This window comes from Oncorhynchus keta, chromosome 11 (genome assembly GCF_023373465.1).
Source record: "Oncorhynchus keta strain PuntledgeMale-10-30-2019 chromosome 11, Oket_V2, whole genome shotgun sequence".
Lineage (NCBI taxonomy): Eukaryota > Metazoa > Chordata > Actinopteri > Salmoniformes > Salmonidae > Oncorhynchus > Oncorhynchus keta.
This window is the reverse complement of record NC_068431.1, coordinates 46099614-46120404: the sequence shown is the minus strand read 5'-3', so window position 1 is coordinate 46120404 and position 20791 is coordinate 46099614. Positions and strand designations below refer to the sequence as shown.

Sequence of the window (20791 nt, the reverse complement as noted above, 5' to 3'; positions counted from 1 at the left end):
TGTAGCGTTAATATTTCCCTTCACTAGAACTAAGGGCCCAAGCCCGAACCATGAAAAACAGCCCAAGACCATTCTTCCTCCTCTACCAAACTTTACAATTGGCACTATACATTGGGGCAGGTAGCGTTCTCCTGGCATCTGCCAAACCAAGATTAGTCCGTCAGACTGGCAGATGGTGAAGCGTGTTTCCACTGCATCCAGAGTCCAATGGCGGCAAGCTTTACACCACTCTAGCCAACGCTTGGAATTGCGCATGGTGATCTTACGCTTGTGTGCGGCTGCTCGGCCATGGAAACCCATTTCATGAAGCTTTTTTTCCCTCATCAATCTTTTTTTTTAAATAAAGAATTTCATTTAACCTTTATTTAACTAGGCAAGTCAGTTGAGAACAAATTCTTACTTACAATGACGGCCTACTCCGGCCAAACCTGGACGACACCGGGCCAATTGTGTGCCGCCCTATGGTACTCCCAATCACGGCCGGATGTGATTCAGCCTGGATTCGAACCAGGGACTGTAGTGACTCGGGAGCCCTAATCTACACGCATACCCCATAATGACCAAGAAAAAAATTGTTTTAGAAATGTTTAACATTTATTTAAAAAAACAAAACAGAAATGCCTTATTTACAAAAGTATTCAGATCCTTGCAATGAGACTCATAATTGAGGTCAGGTGCATTTTTTTTACCATCCTCAAAACAATTCTACAACTTCATTGGATTCCATATGTGGTAAATTCAATTAATTGGACATGATTTGGAAAGGCACACACCTGTCCTTATAAGGTCCCACAGTTGACAGTGCATGTCAGAGCAAAAACCAAGCCATGAGGTCGAAGGAATTGTCCGTAGACCTCAGAGACAGGATTGTGTCGAGGTACAGACCTGGGGAAGAGTACAAAAAACATTATGCGGCATAGAAGGTCCCCAAGAAAGCAGTGGACTCTTCCTAGAGCTGGCCACCCGGCCAAACTGAGTAATCAGGGCAGAATGGCCTTGGTCGGGGAGGTGACCAAGAACCCGATGGTCACTCTGACAGAGCTCCAGAATTCCTCTGTAGAGATGGGAGAACCTTCTAGAGGAACAATCACCTCTGCAGTGCTTCACCAATCAAGTCTTTATGGTAGAGTGGCCAGACGGAAGCTACTCCTCAGTAAAAGGCAAATGACAGCCTGCTATGAGTTTGCCAAAAGGCACCTAAAGGACTCTCAGATAATGATAAACAAGATTATCTGGTCTGATGAAACTAAGATTGAACTCTTTGGCCTGAATCCCAATTATCACTTCTGGAGGAATCCTGGCACCATCTCTAAGGTTCTCTCACCTAAGGTTCTCCTTCCCAAGTTCTCTCACGTCACCCCGCTCCTCCGCTCTCTCCACTGGCTTCCAGTTGAAGCTCGCATCCGCTACAAGACCATGGTGCTTGCCTATGGAGCTGTGAGGGGAACGGCACCTCAGTACCTCCAGGCTCTGATCAGGCCCTACACCCAAACAAGGGCACTGCGTTCATCCACCTCTGGCCTGCTCGCCTCCCTACCACTGAGGAAGTACAGTTCCCGCTCAGCCCAGTCAAAACTGTTCGCTGCTCTGGCTCCCCAATGGTGGAACACACTCCCTCACGACGCCAGGACAGTCAATCACCACCTTCCGGAGACACCTGAAACCCCACCTCTTTAAGGAATACCTAGGATAGGATAAAGTAATCCTTCTCACCCCCCTTAAAAGATTTAGATGCACTATTGTAAAGTGGCTGTTCCACTGGATGTCATAAGGTGAATGCACCAATTTGTAAGTCGCTCTGGATAAGAGCGTCTGCTAAATGACTTAAATGTAAATGTAAATGTAAGGTGAAGCATGGTGGTGGCAGCATCATAATGTGGGGATGTTTTTCCGTGGCAGGGACTGGGAGATTAGTCAGGCTCGAGTGAAAGATGACCGGTGCAAAGAGAGATTCTTAATGAAAACCTGTTCCAGAGCACACAGGACCTCAGACTGGGGTGAAGGTTCACCTTCCAACAGGAAAACGACCCTAAGCACCCAGCCAAGACAACACAGGAGTAGCTTCAGGGCAAGTTTCTGAATGTCCTTGAGTGGCACAGCCAGAGCCCGGACTTGAACCGGATCGAATATCTCTGGAGAGATCTGAAAATAGCTATGCAGCGACACTCCCCATCAAACCTGACAGAGCTTGAGAGGATCTGCAGAGAAGAATGAGAGAAACTCTCCAAATACAGGTGTGCCAAGCTTGTAGCTTCATAACCAATAAGACTTGATGCTGTAATCATTGCCAAAGGTGTTTCAACAAAGTACTCAGTAAAGGGTCTGAATTCTTATGTAAATGTAGAATATCCATTTTTATTTTCAGTACATTTGCAAAAATGTCTAAAAACCTGTTTTCACTTTGTCATTATGGGGTAATGTATGTAGATTGATGAGGGGAAAAAAACATTTAATCAATTTTAGAATAAGGCTGTATGATAACAAAATGTGGAAAAAGTCAAGGGGTCTGAATACTTTCCCGAATGCAATGTATAGTGAAACTATGCTGCTGCTAACCAGAGCCCCTATAATAGAAGACTAATCTGCTGCTGGCTAGCTAGCTTCAACATTTTCGTAAAGATAACAACGTTTCAAAATGATCATGAATGACAGTGGTAGCTACCCATATATGTCATTTATTTTATATGATCTAGGATTCAGTTGACATATTAAAACCTTTATAGCAATACACATATAAAGGTAGCATGCTAACGTTGTAGCCAGCTACATGGGGAAAAAAATGGCTAACTCGCGCAAGGCAAGTGCAAGGGATTGGCAAGAATGCATCGAAATGTGCAACATCCTTATAGTCACCTCTTCGTCTAGAGTACCTGAAGCACTATAGATTAATAATGTACATACACATAATTGTCATTATTCAAAGTTAAACATCGTATAATATTTATGATACACACTTATATTTATTGTAGCTAGCTAGCTACTTTCTAAAAATGCAAAAACTACAGCCAAACTGCAAATAAGATAAGGACGAGAGGACAAACTTCAAGAGCAAACCGACTCGTTCGTGTGCAAAGGGTGCACAGAGGTTGAAGTTGATATCATTTCACACCATCAGTATGTAACCCATGAAAATGGTCATGTATGAGAATGGATGGAGACATTTCAAATTAGAAAGATAAAATATATTAGTTTAGGAAAGATAATCCATGAGGTCGGCGGCGGCAGCGTAGCCTAGTGGTTAGGGCGTTGGACTAGGAACCGGAATGTTGCAAGTTCAAACCCCCGAGCTGACAAGGTCGTCGTTCTGTCGTTCTGACAGACTTGCCTAGTTAAATAAAGGTAAAATAAAAAATAACGTGGTCAAAACCATAGCCTATGCCTAACAGCTCATAGAAATTCTTATAAAAAATCATTCAACTGAATTCAACATTCTAAGAAATATTATCCATGCCATTGTCTTTGTTCACATCTTCTATTCTCTCCAATTTAATAGATTGAGATAGAGACTGTAACATAAGAGGCGTGATTGGAAAGGGAGGAAGGGTGGAGAAAAGAAGGGGCAAGTGATGGGCAGCGTTGGTAGGGGGGACTACAAATATCTCTTGCCAAGGTGGGAGAGACCATTGAGGGAAGTATGATGAGAGAAGGTAAAAGTCAAAGAGCCCAGAGACTGCAGCAGTTCCCATGGCAACAGAAGAGAGAGGTAGAGAGCTACTAATAAATAATATACATTCTAACAGTGCACATCAATGATTGTGAATATTGTATTTGGCCTGGACACAACATCATGTTCATATTTTGTTATGTCAATTATTTCATCTGTGAGACTCCTATCCACCTCATTCCCCTTTCTTTTCATGTAGAGATGGTATGATCCAGCTCGCAGAAGAAAATCGATTCCAATGGAGCCCTCCTCCCTTTGCCCGGAAGGTTCCACTCACTGCAGAGGGGGTTCTTATGTATGTACTAGGAGTCTGATGTTCATTATAACAGAATTTCAGGGCACAGGACTGTTTACCAGAACGGTGTAGCATACATGAGGGGTGGGGTTCAGTTACACTAAAATCCCTAATACGGGCAGATAGAGGGAGAGAGAGAGGGAGGGAGAGAGAAGTGGAGGGAGAGCACCAGAAGAGGAATACAACAAGGGTAAGGGAGAGGATGACAAGAGGTGATGAAGGGAAGGAATATCAGAGGAGCGGGGGAGAGGCCCAGAATGGACTGGTGTTTTTGCCTCTCTCTTTCTCCAGTTAGCGATTTCTCTTCACACTTCTTGTCCATTCATTATTTGTTTCCTGTTGAACTTTCTCTGTGTACTGTCACTTCAACTTGATGTGTATTAACCAGGCAGTGGTGTACTGTCACTTCAACTTGATGTGTATTAACCAGGCAGTGGTGTACTGTCACTTCAACTTGATGTGTATTAACCAGGCAGTGGTGTACTGTCACTTCAACTTGATGTGTATTAACCAGGCAGTGGTGTAGTGTCCCTTCAACAAGAATAAGGGGCTGTTTCTATACTTTCTATAAGCTCTAGAGATTGTCCTGCCATTGGGATCATAGTGCTGTCTGCTTGAACACATAATGACAGACAAACCCATGATAAAATAAATAGAATATAACCTATTTTACATTATTCATAGATTACAGCTAGAGTGGTAATGGTAGAGAAAATCATACATGGTCTCTGAACATACGTGTATTGTACTCTTGGTGGTCCACATATTCTATAAAAAGCACTTATCTTTCAGCCAGTACATATACACATATTAAAGATGCCCTCCGGGATCCAAATTCATAACATATATATAACTAATTGGATTCGTAACATATCCCACTAAATGTTTAATTCGTATGATATCATACAAATGGCAAAATTCGTAACATATCATACGAAATGGATGACATAGTACACAATTGGATGACGTAGTACACGAAAAACGGAGACCACGTTTGGCTCGTGACCACCACCTTCAAAACTACTGGCTGAAATTTTACAAAAATTTGAGATTGCATCTTTATCCGACTTAAGATGACTATATGTATAGCAAATAAATTGTACACTGACAATTAAACCAATCATCCATGTACACATTATGAATTGTCCTACAGCTTGTGAAGATGCATGAAACAATTTAAACGATTTTACTGAGTTCAAATCAAATAAAATTGCATTTGTCACGTGCCGAATACAACAGTATTTCCGTGAAATGCTTAATTACAAGCCCTTAAACAACAATGCAGTTCAAGAAATAGAGTTACGAAAATATTTACTAAATAAAATAAAGTAAAAATTAACACAATAAAATAACAATAACGAGGCTATATACAGGGGGTACAAGTTAGTTGAGATAATTTGTACATGTAGGTAGGGGTAACGTGATTATGCATAGATAATAAACAGCAAGTAGCAGCAGTTTAAAAACAAACGGGGGCGGGGGGGGTCAATGTAAATAGTCTGGGTGGCCATTTGATTAACTGTTCAGCAGTCTTATGGCTTGGGGGTAGAAGCTGTTAAGGAGCCTTTTGGACCTAGACTTGGCACTCTGGTACCGCTGGTCATGCGGTAGCAGAGAGAACAGCCTGTGACTTGGGTGACTGGAGTCTTTGCAATTTTTTGGGCCTTCCTCTGACACCGCCTAGTATAAAGGTCCTTGATGTTACAGTTCATATAAGGAAATCAGTCAATTTAAATAAATTAATTAAGCCCTAATCTATGGATTTCACATGACGGGGCAGGGGCGCAGACATGGGTTGGCCTGGGAAGGCATAGGCCCATCCAATTGATAGCCAGGCCTAGCCAATCAGAATGAGTTTTTCCACAAAAAAGGGCTTTATTACAGACAGAAATACTCCTCAGTTTCATCAGCTATCCGGGTAGCTGGTCTCAGACGATCCCGCAAGTGAAGAGGCCGGATTTGGAGGTCCTGGGTTGGCGTGGTTACATGTGGTCTGCGGTTGTGAAGCCGGTTGGACGTACTGCCAAATTCTCTAAAATGACGTTGGAGGCGGCTTATGGTAGATAAATTAACATTTAATTCTCTGGCAACAAGTATGGTAGACATTCCTGCAGTCCACCAGCCTTAGACAGCTGCGCCACTAGGGAGTCCTGAGTGGCAAGGAAGTAGTAAATTACACCATTGGTCCCTGGAGATGGAAGGAGAGCAGAGGAAGATTGAAGTAAATGAGCTAAAAAAGTGTCAAATTTAGGAGGGAGTGGAATTGGATGCAGTCAGTGATTCATATATTTTCACTGATAAGAATCCATAGAAATGTAAGCTACCTAGAATGAATGCAGTGCAATGTTTTAATGTGATGCACCATGATATACATCTGCCTTTCCAGCCATCAGTGGTCTTTTTTCTGAAACAAATAATTGAATGTGTTTGTGTCAATCATGTGCCATATTTATTCTTGGCTCTCTTGACAGGATGAAAGGAGACACCCCAGTGAACAGCACCATGAGTGTCGGCCAAGCCAGGAAGCTGGTGGAGCAATTGAAGATTGAAGCCAGTTTTTGCAGGATCAAGGTAAGCCTCGGAGGAGGCATCATGCCCATTGAAACTGAGGGGGCACATTGCGTGTGCCTTAATGCCTTTGGTGTATGCCCACACCTTCATTTCCAGTCTTAATTACCACTACTTGCCACCCTCAGGTATCAAAGGCGGCTGCAGACCTGATGGCATACTGTGATAACCACGCGATTGAGGACCCCCTCATCACCCCTGTGCCCACCTCAGAGAACCCATTCAGGGAGAAGAAGCTCTTCTGTGCACTCCTTTGAGACAAGCCACAGGATGTTGTGAAATACAATGTCCAGACAAAAATGCAAACAATACGTAACCATTAACATAAGGAGTCATGATAGCCTTTCAAAACAAATACACATCTAAAACACACCAAGAAAGCTGACAATCTTGAACCTGAAGAAAAAAAACATGCAAGTGGATATACTGTAAATACATTATGCAACATGAAATAGCTAATTTCTCAAATCAACTCAATAGGCAAGATGGATGATGGAGGGGTGACAACACAAATTGGAATTATTTGTAACTTTTAATACACACTTCATGGTAAATATCCATTGCCTGCCCTAATCAGCCTTTGTTAAATCATTTGTGTGCGACAGACAGTCCTGGATGTCACTTTTTTAATCTTTGTTGCAGAAATGTAGGTGCCACTGGATCCGTAATGGAATCTTCATTTAACTAGGCAAGTCAGTTAAGAACAAATTCTTATTTACAATGACGGCCTAGGAACAGTGGGTTAACTGCCTTGTTCAGGGGCAGAACGACGGATTTTTACCTTGGGGATTTGATCTAGCAACTGAAAGGCTAGGCTACCTGCCGCCCAGTAAGAGGGTATTAAGAGGACAAGGCAATACACACTGACCCAAATAATTCCACTGGTGTGTACAAGTGGTAAGCTGCCTTAACACAGGATCAGTGATCTAAAAAGAGAGGTTCCCAATAAATGATCAATGATGTTAATTTATTTAAACTAGGCAAGTCAGTTAAGAACAAATTATTATTTTCAATGGCGGCCTACAACGGCCAAACCCAGACGACGCTGGGCGAATTGTGTGCCGCCCTATGGGACTCCCAATCACAGCCAGTTGTGATACAGCCTAGATAAATGATAAAAGCGGTTTAAATTTGTCAAGTGGGAGCCTAATAATAAATAAGTTATGCCTTTATGACAATAGCATTAACTAAGAGGTACATTTCAAGACCAGTCTTTAAGGATGCTTAGGAATATTATCACTCTTAAGATCAATGTTACAATGTAGACCTTCACTGTGTATATTTCTTAAAAATAAAGAGCTCTGAATAAAAGGAGACGTCGGTAATCAAAGATTAAAATAAACACCGTCACCAAAAACAAGTTTGCATTTCATTTGTGATTTTATTTCCCCCCCCAAAAATGGCAAAAACAAAACAAACCCAGAATTGTCCAGATCTTGCAGTTGGTTTTGTTCATTTCAAAAGAAAAATATAAAAACTAATATGCTTTCACAGTCAAAACACAAAAACATGAACCAGTATTTCAGAAAAACCAATCATTCAGCAATTAAACGTTAGCAAGCAACACGCGCATGCCTAGAAATTACTTCCTGGAACAACAGTGCTATTTTTCGTGGGTTTACTTTAGGTTTTCATTTTGTGTGTGAAAATTAGGTGATTTGTGGTAGCTAACTTAAGTAGATCGTGGATTTAAAAAAAATTGTATTACAACATTGAGGCATCTCTTCAACTTTGACAAAAACAAACACAAGATAACATGGAGCAATTACACCTTAGTGTTTCCTGTGAACTCTGTTTTGTAAAAATGAACAGTAACAACTTGACATTTTAACTACAGATGTTAAAGCTATCTGGTATATAAAATGGTTTAAAATCCTATTAAGTTAATTTAAATAAATGCACAGGCAAACAGTCAGTTTGAGATGGGTACAAACATTAGTTATAACTTTTGTGAAGGGACCGTGTTGATAAAAGTTTTCCTTTGACAGAGAATAAATTGAAATAACACATTGCAGGAAAACCAAAATGAGCTCATTCCTAACGTTTCTGTGCAGCCAAAGATTTGAATCATAGAAAAGATCAGCATTACAGAGCTACACAGTTGGGTGTAACAACCCCATGGGTGACTGCAGCAAAGTATGTCTTACTGATTTTAAAAGCATTCTTAAGTCTATAAGACTATAGTTAAAAAATAACTGGGTCTTACGACGTCCGACTTTGCTTAACTTCCTCATGTGCAGTGAGAGTCCATATGAGGTGTAAGTTGATGTGAGACCATAGTAGAGGTAAATGGATGTTTGGGATTTAGAAATTGGAAAAACTGAAACTGGATAAAATAGCTTCTCTACAGGAAAGAATCGCACCACTCACGCAGGCAGCCGTAGCAATCGCCCTGCTGTTTGACATTGGCCCCGCATGTATCTTTCAGCCAGTCCCGGAATAGCTCCTCATCCTTCTTCAGCACTAGGAACTGACCCAGGACCACATAAGCCTATGGGAGTACACAAGTGAGAATTGAGGGGGAAAGAAAAGAGAACACGGACACACTAACCACTAGGTAAAATTAATATACAAAACAACGTTCCATTATCTCTTATGTCCATCGGCACAGCCAGAAGAGGACTGGCCACCCCTCAGAGCCTGGTTCCTCTAGGTTCCTTTCTTATTAGAGAGTTTAACCCTAGTCACCATGCCTATCTGCATTGTTTGCACTTTGGGTTTTAGGCTGGGTTTCTGTATAAGCACTTTGTGACATCTGCTGATGTAAAAATGGGCTTTAGAAATATATTCAATCGATTGATTAAAGTTCCAAAGTTAAGTAAACGCTACATCACCTTATCGAAGCCCTTCTCCTCCAGTCTCTTGCCAAGCACCTCTCCAATGCCAGCAAGTGCATTGACTAACTTCTCCCCCATGGGTTCTGCCACAAACTCTTTGTGTTTCTGGGATGTTGACGACATGGCTGCTTTCGGTCAGTGATCACCTAGAGTACCTTCACACAAAGAACAGAATAGAAAATGAAGTAATTCACTACAATTGGAGGTTATTGCACCTTTTATCTACTACTTTTGGTTTTAAACAGTTGAGGCACACACTTGATCTACACCAATATATGGTGTTGCTAGGTTTTTCTAACTAACGTATATTAAACAGGACATACCGGGTGAACATGACAAACAGCAGTGCCACAATTTGCATAAAACATATTGGGAGTGCCCTAGCATGACCTCAGTGTCTTACAAGTTCCAAACTGAAACCAAAACCTTTCCATGTTCTTTGTGGGAAACAAATACTCCTTGTATGCTAACTTGACCAGGACCAAAGTGTAATCCACGCAAAGCTATATTGTGAGTTTGCTAATATACATAGCCACAGTAGGAGCACTATTTTTGGAGCTCTCAAACTCCGCGACCAACAGCTTCACTTGAGCTAGCTAGTTAGCCATTTAGCAAGAAAAAGTGTAACCAGCTAGCTTCTAGTGATAAAAAAGCTTGGTACGTCAGAAATAACTAGCTTCTAGCTACGTAGAAACGTGTTTGGATCAGACAATTTAACTGAAACTCGCACGACTATTCAATGTTTGTTAATGGTGATTGTGTGCTAGCTAACTAGCACGAGCTGACGGATCTAACGTGTGCGGTCTGCTTCTATGGATATATTATAGCTCGTCTCCCGTGCCACCAATCAGATTTAAAGCAAGCGTAGAAGTTTAGAATATTACAACTATTCGAGTCGCGTAGTGGTGTATAAGCTACCTTGTTTCTTGTCGTACGCGGTTTCGTGACCTTTTCCAACCACGAAGAGTAGACGGTAGTTACCGCACCGGTTGTGTATGTGATAAATGGTTTTCATAAATTCCGATAACACTTCCTTATCCCGCCGTTATGTTATTTCCGCTTCCGTTATTTCATTTTGCAACTCAGGTTTGAATAAAAAAACTCTGGTTCGTAAATGTGGATTTGCCACTTTCCCACGTGTAATTTAGGCCTACTTCTAATAATCATCTTCCAAATTTATCTCAAGAGCATTTCAATGTTAAATATTTAGCTTTCAAAAGATACACATATTGTTGATATCTTCTCTATATTTGATTGGTGTTGTCAAATTCTCTTTGATCTCCACAAGTGCATAGACTACAGTGTAGGGTCTAAGCAAGGGGCCCATTTGGGAATGTGTGTGTACGTCTGTGTGATTTACATACAGATTTTGGTTAATGGCATCTGTCAATAATGAATCAATGCTTTGTTATTTCTACCAAAATCTTTGAAATAATTTATTCCGTGCATGTGTTGTGTGCTGTACAAGTGTGTTAAAGTGGGAGAGACAGAGGATACATATTAAACCTTACCCGACTCACATGAAATAACCTACACACAATGCTACCCCAACTTCAGCACCTTGCAATTTCAATGGTTTAATTTGTCCCTGAAAACAAATACATTTGGGAAATAAAAAAAGGAACAAGAATTCATGTCAAATCTTTACTGTATGTAAATAACAATCCTTGTTTACATAAATCCAGGATCAAAAGCAAAAACTCTACTTTACACACAACAGCAATATGCAGCTACTTGATTTTATTCAACAAGGAAAATAAAATGTAAAACATCTCAGTCTGTGTTTGTGTCTAACGGTGCACAGCCTGCATCCTCACTGGTCTTCCTCTTCTCAACCACATCTATTTGGTGATGTTGTTTCTGAGGAAAGAGGAGGAATACAGGCCAAACATATTGAGAGGGAAACAGACTGCAGTGTGAGTAATAATTAGGTACATAATCTATGCAGGTCACATTCTCCTTTAAATGAAATACTGAAATGAAATATTCTGAGCTGCTCTGTCATTCTCAAACAGCGTCACTATAATTAGACTAGAAATACATACATCTAAGGCAGGGTGAAAGAGAGGACAAAGAAAGAGGTTTGTAAAATACTCACGCATTCATGCTCTTCCCACTCCCACTCAGAACAATGTAAGGTGTTTTTTGTGACTTCTGTTTCTCCTGAAGCAAAGCGACCGTTCCTAGAGGGGTATCACTACTGCTCATCTTCTTCAGCAGCTGATAAGAGAGACAGGTGGGGGATCAATTTAAATACATCCTCAGTCAAACCACTGACTAGACTAAAGTAGAGCTGGGCCATATGAATAAAAATCCATTGTGCGATAAATTGCCTGAATTGATGCGTTAGGGATAAATAGAACAATAATTTTAGAACATTAATCTGCACCACAGATTTATTTATGATAATTTAAACTACTAGTTTGATGGTTGCAGCCATCAATTGTCCAATTAACAATCCCCCACATTACCAAACTGATTTCATTCCAAAACATCACATTTCTCTAGTATAGGCTACATATTGTAATGAAATATAAGCAAAATGCCTGCGATAAGTGATCGGTATCGATAATATTTGGTTATCGTCTCAGGTCTAGACTAAACTGGGCAAGCCCTGCAACCTGAATGGTCTTGTAAGGCCTGGAAAATAAGTGTTATTCAATTGAAAGCCATATGCGAGTTTGGATGAAAAGTATCAGATAAACCAACATTTTAACTTAAATGAGAGACAAAAATACTGATTTCAGTCCTACCAAGTAGGGCTTGCCACTTCAAAAGTGACCTAAAATAGTCTGAGTGAGCAAGGTCAGACATACCGCTTCCTCTTCCAGCTTTTTCATCCTCCTCTCAGTCTTCATCTTGCCAGACCCCTTCCCATGGAACCGATGTGAGAGCTGCCGGAAAGCCTAGAAAAGGAATAGGATTAGGGTGCAATATTCTCGACGAACACCCGTTACCTACATCAAAACAGCAGTTGACAAATGCAACATTCTGTATGTCAATGATGTTAAGGGAAGATGAAATAATCTACCTCTTTGGGAGTGAGCTTCCGTCCAGATTCATCCACATACTCAATCTTGACGTCAGGCTTGTAGGCGTCCTTCTCCTTGAAGTCCTGGGTGAAGCCTCTATATTCCTCCCTCCGACTGTACTTGTCATCTATAGTCCTAGAGAATTGGAGAAACAAGACCAGAGAGTTGGAGGGGCTAACGGGTTTTCATACATTACAGTTAGGACTCCATTTTACATCCGCAACTTAACGAGGCACTGCGCTAAAAACATGGAACACACAAAACATGCCACTTTATTTATGATGTAACTTTTTCAATGTCTTTGAGCAAGCAGAAATTATTTGGGAAGCATAAGCACACAAAGCACAGGAAACTCACATCTTGTCCTCAATGCTGTAGTTATCATTGGGCAGGGCACCGGTAGGAGCACGGACACGGGATATCTTCTGCATTTGAGTGTCCAAGAGACCTAAGGGAGAGAAGGAGAGTATGAAAGAAATAATGAAAATTGTAAAGGAGAGAGACGAGAGGAATAGACCAGAAACATTACATGACAGTCCTCTTACCCTTATTCTTGCACAGCGCCAAGGCGGCAGCCAGCCCAGAGCTGACAATGGGTTCTTCATCCAGGATGGTGGTTGATGCTGTGGAGAACTGTGAGATGGAAGCAAAAGGTGAGTAAAGGTGAGCACATACAGATGACAAACATTTTCACCTCAGTAGTTCAGATGGGAAATCCTTGTGTATTTTTATGGGTTATCATAGTTAGGGCTGTTACGGCGACCATATTACCACCACACCAGTGGTCACGAGTCAAGGCCTCAGTCAAATACCACGTGACCATTTAAGGTAACTAGGCTTTTCCAAAACTGCATACTATACCACTGATGGTCATTAGTAGCCTACCAAACTTGCTAACGGCTAGTCGCTAATGGCCTGGTACTCAGCGCTCTATTGTCCCTAAATCAGGTCCTAACTGCCGGGTACTCAGGCATCATACTGTCTCTCTAATCACTCTTTGACAATGTAAATGCCATCTAAAATCTAATCAAACACTTCATGAGAGCCCATGAGCTCATGTTTTGCTCAACATTTCTATAGGCTACGCAACGGTGTGAGAAAACAGAGTTGATTGCTTCTTAAAAAGAAAATCCCACCATCTTTCGATAAACTAGGCCACCTATATTTATTTCACAACAGAGGAGTATTTAATCTGTAATAAAGCCCTTATGTGGGGGGGAAACTCATTGTGATTGGCTGGGCCTGGCTGCCATGGCTGCACTCCTACCCAGTCATGTAAAATCTATAGATTAGGGCATAATGAATATATTTAAATTTGATAGATTTTCTTATATGAACTGTAACTCAGTAAAATCTTTGAAATTGCCTCATGTTGCGTGTATATTTTTGTTCAGTATAATTTCACACTTATTATTTAGTATATGTGAAGACTAGATTAAATTGAGAATAGTCTGATGAGTGACAATATGATCACTTGTGAATGATCCCCAGCATACGCTGTATATATATATATATATATATATATAAAATATAGTTACGTTTGGGGAAGATACATTTCACCAAATGCATCATCGCATTTGTGAACTTATGTAAGATAGACTTCGTAATGTGATGAGTAGATTGGATAGTCCTAATTTTGGCTAATAATATAAGACAAATAGAATATGACGTCCATCTAAACTGGAGGAGGAAATTATTGTCCAAAACCAAACTTAAGTAGCACTGACCCAACAATGATGAATATGGGGGGGATTCCAAAATCTAAAATAATTCCACACATATTCCACACATATTATTAGTAGGCTATATGTAACGACCACATTAAATTAAGAGTAGTCTGATGGGTGAGAATATTATCAAGTTCTAGCCAAATTGGGAATTAGACTGATGGTATGTGCAGCCTGCAGATGAAACAGAGCAGAGCTCATGTCTTTCATGCGACTTTTTCCAAATCATTAGTCGCATCATGCAGGCTTAGAATGTATAAAAACATACAGCCTAACATTTGTATCACAATATAAAGTTGCATAAATAACTCTAAATTAACCATATAGGAGTACCTGGTTCTTTGTTAACTGCTCAACACAGAATAGCCACATGTGCTCACTCCCTCAACTCGTTTGGAGAAAATACACTATTTTATTCAGCTTTGTTTAATTGTATTCTTCATACTATAAAAGAATACCACGGAATTCTAAGCAAATCTTGTCTGCTAAATGAACTAGTGTAGCCCACAGCCATTTGGTATAGCCAGATCAGGGCCTAACATGAGGACAATTCAGAGTATGCCATTCTGTTCTTCTGAAATAGACCACATTTTCATCATGTTTCTCTAGACCGGTCTAAAATAAATAATGCATTTATTGTGATGTTGTAGGCTATACTACATGGATTTATTAGACTAAAATGTAGATGTTCCAAAAGTCAGCATCAGTGGATGTTAAACATGCTTATGCTAATAGTCAATTACAGTGACACCGGAAGTTATTTGCATGACAATCACCAGCTGACAAAATTAAATGATCACCACAGCCCTAATCATAGTACGTTATTCTGTAAATGACCCACCAGGGGACTCCAACCAGCACTACTGGTAAATGCATGGAAAAATGGAAGAGACAACAAGGCAGGAGGATGACACTCACATCAGGCTGCTTCTGTTCCTCATCCACGTTGACGATGCTCCAGCCAACATTCTCATCCTCATCCGAGTCTGAACCCCCGGCCCCATCTCTCGCCGCCTCCTGTTCGAAATCCTAGAAACAGAAGGATATCAAATCAAATTTATTTATATAGCCCCTCGTACATCAGCTGATATCTCAAAGTGCTGTACAGAAACCGAGCCTAAAACCCCAAACAGCAAGTAATGCAGGTGTAAAGTTGATACAGACTCAAACCATAGTGTGTTCAAGTGCAAACACACAACAGAGCTCATGGATATGTCAAGTCTCTCTACTGAGCACACTAGAATACAATTGTAACAGTTTCCTTGTTTATGATGTGATTATGTGCCAATTCTAATGATATATATATATATTTTTTACCAATTAGCTATTTCCCATCTCTTAGAATGTACCCACCATGATATCCTCCTGGTCCTCTCTGTTTCCTGACAGACCATAGGTGGGGATGTCACCCAGAGTTCTGCAGAACTCAGAGGTGGCGTTAAATACAATGTTCAGGTTGTTCTTGTTGTCTTCGTCGTCACTGCCGTCCACTCTTGCAAGCAATGTGACCTGCTCTGCCACCTGAAGCACAAGAGAGTGAGAGCAATGTTTAACCACTTATTGGTGATTTAATAGCAACGTTTTGATGGTAATCTACACAATATTGTAGTTTTCAGTCATCAAATTAGGGATCAACGCACAGGACAGAATCTTTGGCCACAGTGATATTTTAAGTAGAGTAGAGAGAGGAACATTTCTGAACAAAATGCTCACACCTTTTCCCCAGAGTCTTGGAGCAGCTGCTTCTGTTTGAGCTTCCTCTGCTTCTCCAGCTGCTTCTGTTTGAGCTTCCTCTGCTTCTCCAGCTGCTTCTGCAGATCTTGCTCTGCCTCGTCCTCCTCCAGCACAGCCGGCTCAGTGGGGATGAAGTCCTCTGAAGGAAGAGTAAAGTGTAAGTGTTGTCATAATATTAAACAAAACCAGGCATGAGTGAACCATACATTAGTTTCGCTCATCACTAAACCACTAACAGATGTCTCCCTCACCATCGTCACTGATGTCCATGTCTGCCATCCTGATGTCATCTGACTGTTGGGGTACATCTAGTCCCGGTATGATGACACCCTCCTTTGACACCTCCTGGCCCTCATCCAACTGCCTGCGACCCCGACCCCGAACCCTGAAGGAGAGACAGAGAAAGAGTCAGACTGAAACTAAGGTGGCTCATCTGTCATATTCCACTTGAAGTGGAGAGGAGCAGAACCTGGAGCCGAAGTCGGTGTTGCGCGTGTCGTCTAGTTGGAGCTCGTCAGGCAACGCCTTCTTCCTGATCTTCCTGACGCGCTGTTTGGTCTTCTTAAAGCCCACCTTTAACAACAAAAGTAGTAAGAATCTGTGTGAACAAACATTAATGAGAGCTCATATTGTGTGTGAACAAATCTAAAAAATAAAAAAAACACAGCATTCAAAAGTAGACACATTTACACATGAAACCATATCCAAAAGACAGCTTTCCCAGGCCCTCTCCAGAGCAACACCTCCCCACAACCCTCACCATCTCCTGTGGTGTGTAGTACTCTGAGGCAATAGCGAGAGCAGGCATCTCCAGGGACTGGGCCTGGTTCCTCAGGGTCTCCCGGATGGCCTGCAGCTCCCGTTCCCGTTCCCCCTCAGCACAGCCCCCTTTGCTCAGCTGGAAACTCTTCTTCTTCTCTCCATCAATCTCTTCATCATACTTACCCAGCACAGTGCGCGGCTTGAACTGCAGAGAATAAGTGCAGAGGCGGACATTGGTCAGTGAGATTGAATTAAGCATGAGAGCAGCATGACAGCATTTCCAAAATGAAGACGAACTCTTTTCTTACCGTAGCCATGTCATCAACACTCTCGTCCTCTTCGTAAGCTTTGTAATCAGGCTTTTTCTTCTTCAACTCCACATTCTTCTCAGCCTTTTCTTTGTCCACTAGACCCACGTTTACAAGTACATCGCCCTCCTCTTCAAGCACACCTGAAAGAGACACACAAAGGCCAAGTGTGTGGGTGTTTGATGAGGGTCTGGTGTAGGCATGGTCTTCATTGATATATTTCTGTGTTACTGTTAACATTTCAACCTCCTCTCACCTTGGTCTTGCAGTGTGAGGATGACAGTCTCCCCTTCATTAAATGACTCCATCCTATGCTGCACAGTGAGACCCTTTAGGTCCCGAGAACTGTAAGCGGCCTATAACAAAGATAAGCAGAATAACGTAAGAGGCTTTTTCTAGCGCCAGATAGGGCGACAACTCAGTCTGCACAGAATCAAGACATCAAGCATCCTACATCAAGCATGGTGTCACAGGTCTCAAACTCCATAGGGGGGAAACTGACAGATTCACTGAATGCTGTTCAAATCTAGCCTGCACTCATACACAAACCAGAAGACAGTGTCTTCACAATCGTAAGTTGAGCAGTTGAGATATTCAACACAAGAAAGCAGATTTTACCTTCTTGGTCTGGCCAAACTCCTCATCCACCAGATTGCTCACACCAAACTCCTCATCCATCTCCTGCAGAAGTTTGGCCTGATAGGGAAAGGAAGGAAATCAAAAGGAACCAATCAAAGAGTACAAAATCATAACTAAGACAAGCATCTCCCTTCATCTCACAGCCCTCCTGCTCCCCACATGGTTCCCTCCCTACTCACTCTCTTCTCTGCCAGTTCTTTCTCTTTGGCCATCTTCCGGCTCCTCTCCACCCAAGCTACAGTGTCATCCAGCCAGTCTCCCTCTGCTAAAGTCTTCACTTTCCTGAAGTAGAAGAAAAAAAAAGTGGACAAGGAAGAGAAAATAAAAAGTTACATTAAATCACTTATCAATGTAGTGCAAGTTGGTAGAGTATGTTGGTGGAGTATGTGCAGACAAAACCTTCCTGCAGTTAGACCTTACCCCAGTTTCTTATTGAGGAGCCTCTTCTCCTTCATAGCCGCCAGTTTCTCCCTCATCTCAGTCTGCTGTTTGATGTACACAGGGTTGATCGTCTCCGCAACCATTGGCTGCTCCTTCGTACCGAGCTCTGGGGCAGCAGACATGGGTGAGCCAGTCACAATCAGCCACACATGACGTCCTACTATAGACTATGGGCTGCATTTCAAACACAAAAGACACAGCCTACTCCACTTACCCTCACCTTAAGCCTTTGGGTGGAATCCCCGCGGCCATCTTTGCCGTCGTTCCAAACAATTATCCAAGCAAGGGAAGTTGGCAACATAAGCCCCTAAGCCCCCGTTTTTTTTATCAAGTTTGCGAGTGTACAATTCTGTTCACTCCGGGGCCTGAAACACCCCATAATTCAATTTGCGATGATTGCACATCCACTAAGAAAAGACATCCGAAACTTAACACCAACATCAATATGGAGAAGTCAACATGCAAGTGTAAGTAAAAACAAATGTAAATAAGTTAGAAATTGTGCTACTAATGCAGATGACGGCACTAACATACATTGTAAAAGTTATGTTTTTGTTTGGTTAGCTTTTGGAAACATTAACTAGTGCATACAACTTTCCCTGACATCACACTTCTACACTGTAATTTTTGATTTACCTGATATCAGATGGCCAGCATTCAATGTCTGCTGATGCGTTATCTTCTAGCCAAGATATGAAATGCAATCATAATGAACTATAGCTCATATAAAATTTAAAAAACACCAGCTACCGGTTCCATTACGACTGAAAACACAACTGTGGGACTAACGAGTGACAAATTTCCAGGCAAGGGCGGTCCATTTGAAATGAATTAATTCTTCCCTCGCCCTGCAAGTGTCAATTCACCATACATCATGATGCATCAGAAGAGTCCACTTAATTTGAGGATGCATCTTTTACGTGTTTGCAGTCATGTTCTAGTTCTAACCAGAGACACCATATGGCTCAAGTTTCTCACCTTTAGTTGTGTCAGTCATTTCCAGAGGCTTCAGACCAAGCTTGGCCCTCAGCTTGCTGTTAAGAAAGGCAGGCAGGTTAGAAAGTTATTCATAATTTACTTACACCATCATCAGGGCACCATCATTCAATGTCTGTCACTTACTTTGTCTCTTCAATGCTAAGTGAGGCATCTCCACTTGCAGACTGTGGTCCAATTCCTAAAAGGAAATTTACAATTGAAGTGAAAAACACAGGAGAAAAGATAGCATCTTCAATATCATACCTGCAGACTATATGAGTGTATTGCGCACTGACTGGTTCTAATTATGTATGTATGTAATTGTTTAAGCCAGGATATTTGCCTGCATTTACCTGGACTCTCTTGATATCCGGCCTCCACTTTTTCTTTCTTTACGCGAGGCTCCCCAGCACTCCTTTCGCCTTTACTGCGACCTTCTCTCTCGGAACCCCGTCCGCTCCTTTCCTTCGATCTGGACCGTTTCCTCTTCTCCCTCTCTCGGGTGACATTTCGTTCCTTGTCTCTCTCCTTGTGACGGTGTTTTTTGTGTTCGCGGTGACGCTCTTCTGCATCCTTATCACGCCCTTTCTCCTTATGTTTCTTCGACGACCCCATCTTCCTTGTTATGTGCTGTACAACTACAAAGTGATATCTAACGTTAACTAGTTTAAAAGAAGTACCACCAATTTACCGGTCCGTGCAATTAACGTGCCAGCGACAACGTTAGCTGGCTAGAGGGAAAACGTTTAACTATAATCAAAATGCTTGCTAGTCAACCCCCATCTTGGTGCAATCTCCAACAAATGTTTTAAGCTAGTCTTTACGTATGAGTGAATAACAACTAAAAAACACACTGGAAACGAATGAACGACTTGTTGTTAAGACCTTTTGGGATTTATTTCTGGTGTCATATGAAACGTCACATCCTTGGTTTTATGCTGCATTCAAAACAACTGGGAACACGGAAAAATACGTGGTCAAAGCATAACGTAATTGATATTCAGGTCGGAAAGTCGGAGCTCTGGAAAGAGGCCGAGTTCCGAGTTGGATTACTGTTCAAATCGAGTTTTCCCAGTTGTTTTGAACACACTGATGTCGGATATTCCAAGTTCCGAGTTACTATTTGTTATGAATGCTGCATCGATATTAGAAAATACAATAAAAATCGAAAAATAAACAACAAGCTCCTACTGCGAAAAATCGTTATGAACTCGGAATTCCAAGTCGGGGCCTCTTTCTGACCTGAAGAGCACTGACGTCATGATTTCACATCGATTTACCAGTTTTCTTGAAAGCAAATGCTTTCAGTGCGTTCAAGTAAACTGGGAACTCGGAAAAAAGAACGAGCTCCGACTGGGAAAAAACGTTTTGAAAGGTCATCGAACTTGGAATTCTAAGTCAGGAACTCGGGCCTCTGTATTTTTAATTTTTATTAACAACAATTCAATACAGTAAGTACATGGGGGAACACAAGTATATATAAATAATATACAAAGTACAATTGGGCTAGGGGGTACAACATCACATTACACAAGGACCTTAAGAGACATACATACACTTATATTTCTAACAGCTTTTTTTTGTTAGTAGAGTATTTAATTGTCTTAAAATACAGTTCAATGTATTTTTGTAAGGTAAGAAAATGTGATGTTTTGTTTGTAAATTTACATTTGTGAATATGAAATTTGGCCAAAGGAATAATGAAATTAATTACATAAAATTGTTTCAGCTTATTTCTCTCGTAGGTAAAGTATCCAATCAGTTTATCTCTCACTCGGGCCTCTTTCTTGAGCTCCGACCTGAAGA

At 41.3% G+C, this 20791-nt stretch overlaps 3 protein-coding genes across 5 annotated transcripts; 1 reads left to right on the top strand and 2 right to left on the bottom strand.

Annotated features, from left to right (window-relative positions):
- Nucleotides 1-3852: 3852 nt before the first annotated feature.
- LOC118390363 (guanine nucleotide-binding protein G(I)/G(S)/G(O) subunit gamma-3-like) lies at nt 3853-7745 on the top strand. Of its 2 annotated transcripts, none has more exons than XM_035780841.2 (3): nt 3853-3959; nt 6431-6530; nt 6656-7745. In XM_035780841.2, exons 1-3 carry the CDS (start codon nt 3871-3873, stop codon nt 6782-6784), a joined length of 318 nt encoding a protein of 105 aa, XP_035636734.1. In that variant the 5' UTR covers nt 3853-3870; the 3' UTR covers nt 6785-7745. The 2 variants fall into 2 exon arrangements, with proteins under 2 accessions (XP_035636734.1, XP_035636735.1); XM_035780842.2 differs by lacking the exon at nt 3853-3959 and adding an exon at nt 3982-4149.
- Nucleotides 7746-7888: 143 nt separating this feature from the next.
- LOC118390364 (barrier-to-autointegration factor) lies at nt 7889-10447 on the bottom strand. 2 transcript variants are annotated; one of them, XM_035780844.2, is made up of 3 exons: nt 10283-10447; nt 9362-9519; nt 7889-9018 (listed from the first exon to the last, which is right to left on the bottom strand). In XM_035780844.2, the coding sequence occupies exons 2-3, from the start codon at nt 9485-9487 to the stop codon at nt 8872-8874; spliced, it is 273 nt and encodes a 90-aa protein (XP_035636737.1). In that variant the 5' UTR covers nt 9488-9519; nt 10283-10447; the 3' UTR covers nt 7889-8871. The 2 variants fall into 2 exon arrangements, with proteins under 2 accessions (XP_035636737.1, XP_035636738.1); XM_035780845.2 differs by lacking the exon at nt 10283-10447 and adding an exon at nt 9688-10116.
- A 469-nt stretch (nt 10448-10916) lies between these two features.
- Nucleotides 10917-20144, bottom strand: LOC118390361 (U4/U6.U5 tri-snRNP-associated protein 1-like). Its single transcript, XM_035780839.1, has 20 exons — nt 19339-20144; nt 19130-19184; nt 18986-19041; nt 17987-18113; nt 17746-17848; nt 17546-17623; nt 17184-17283; nt 16928-17070; nt 16618-16824; nt 16327-16430; nt 16109-16242; nt 15839-15996; nt 15477-15644; nt 15042-15152; nt 12942-13029; nt 12754-12844; nt 12396-12531; nt 12181-12270; nt 11463-11584; nt 10917-11224 (listed from the first exon to the last, which is right to left on the bottom strand). The coding sequence occupies exons 1-20, from the start codon at nt 19598-19600 to the stop codon at nt 11206-11208; spliced, it is 2352 nt and encodes a 783-aa protein (XP_035636732.1). The 5' UTR covers nt 19601-20144; the 3' UTR covers nt 10917-11205.
- Nucleotides 20145-20791: the final 647 nt, after the last annotated feature.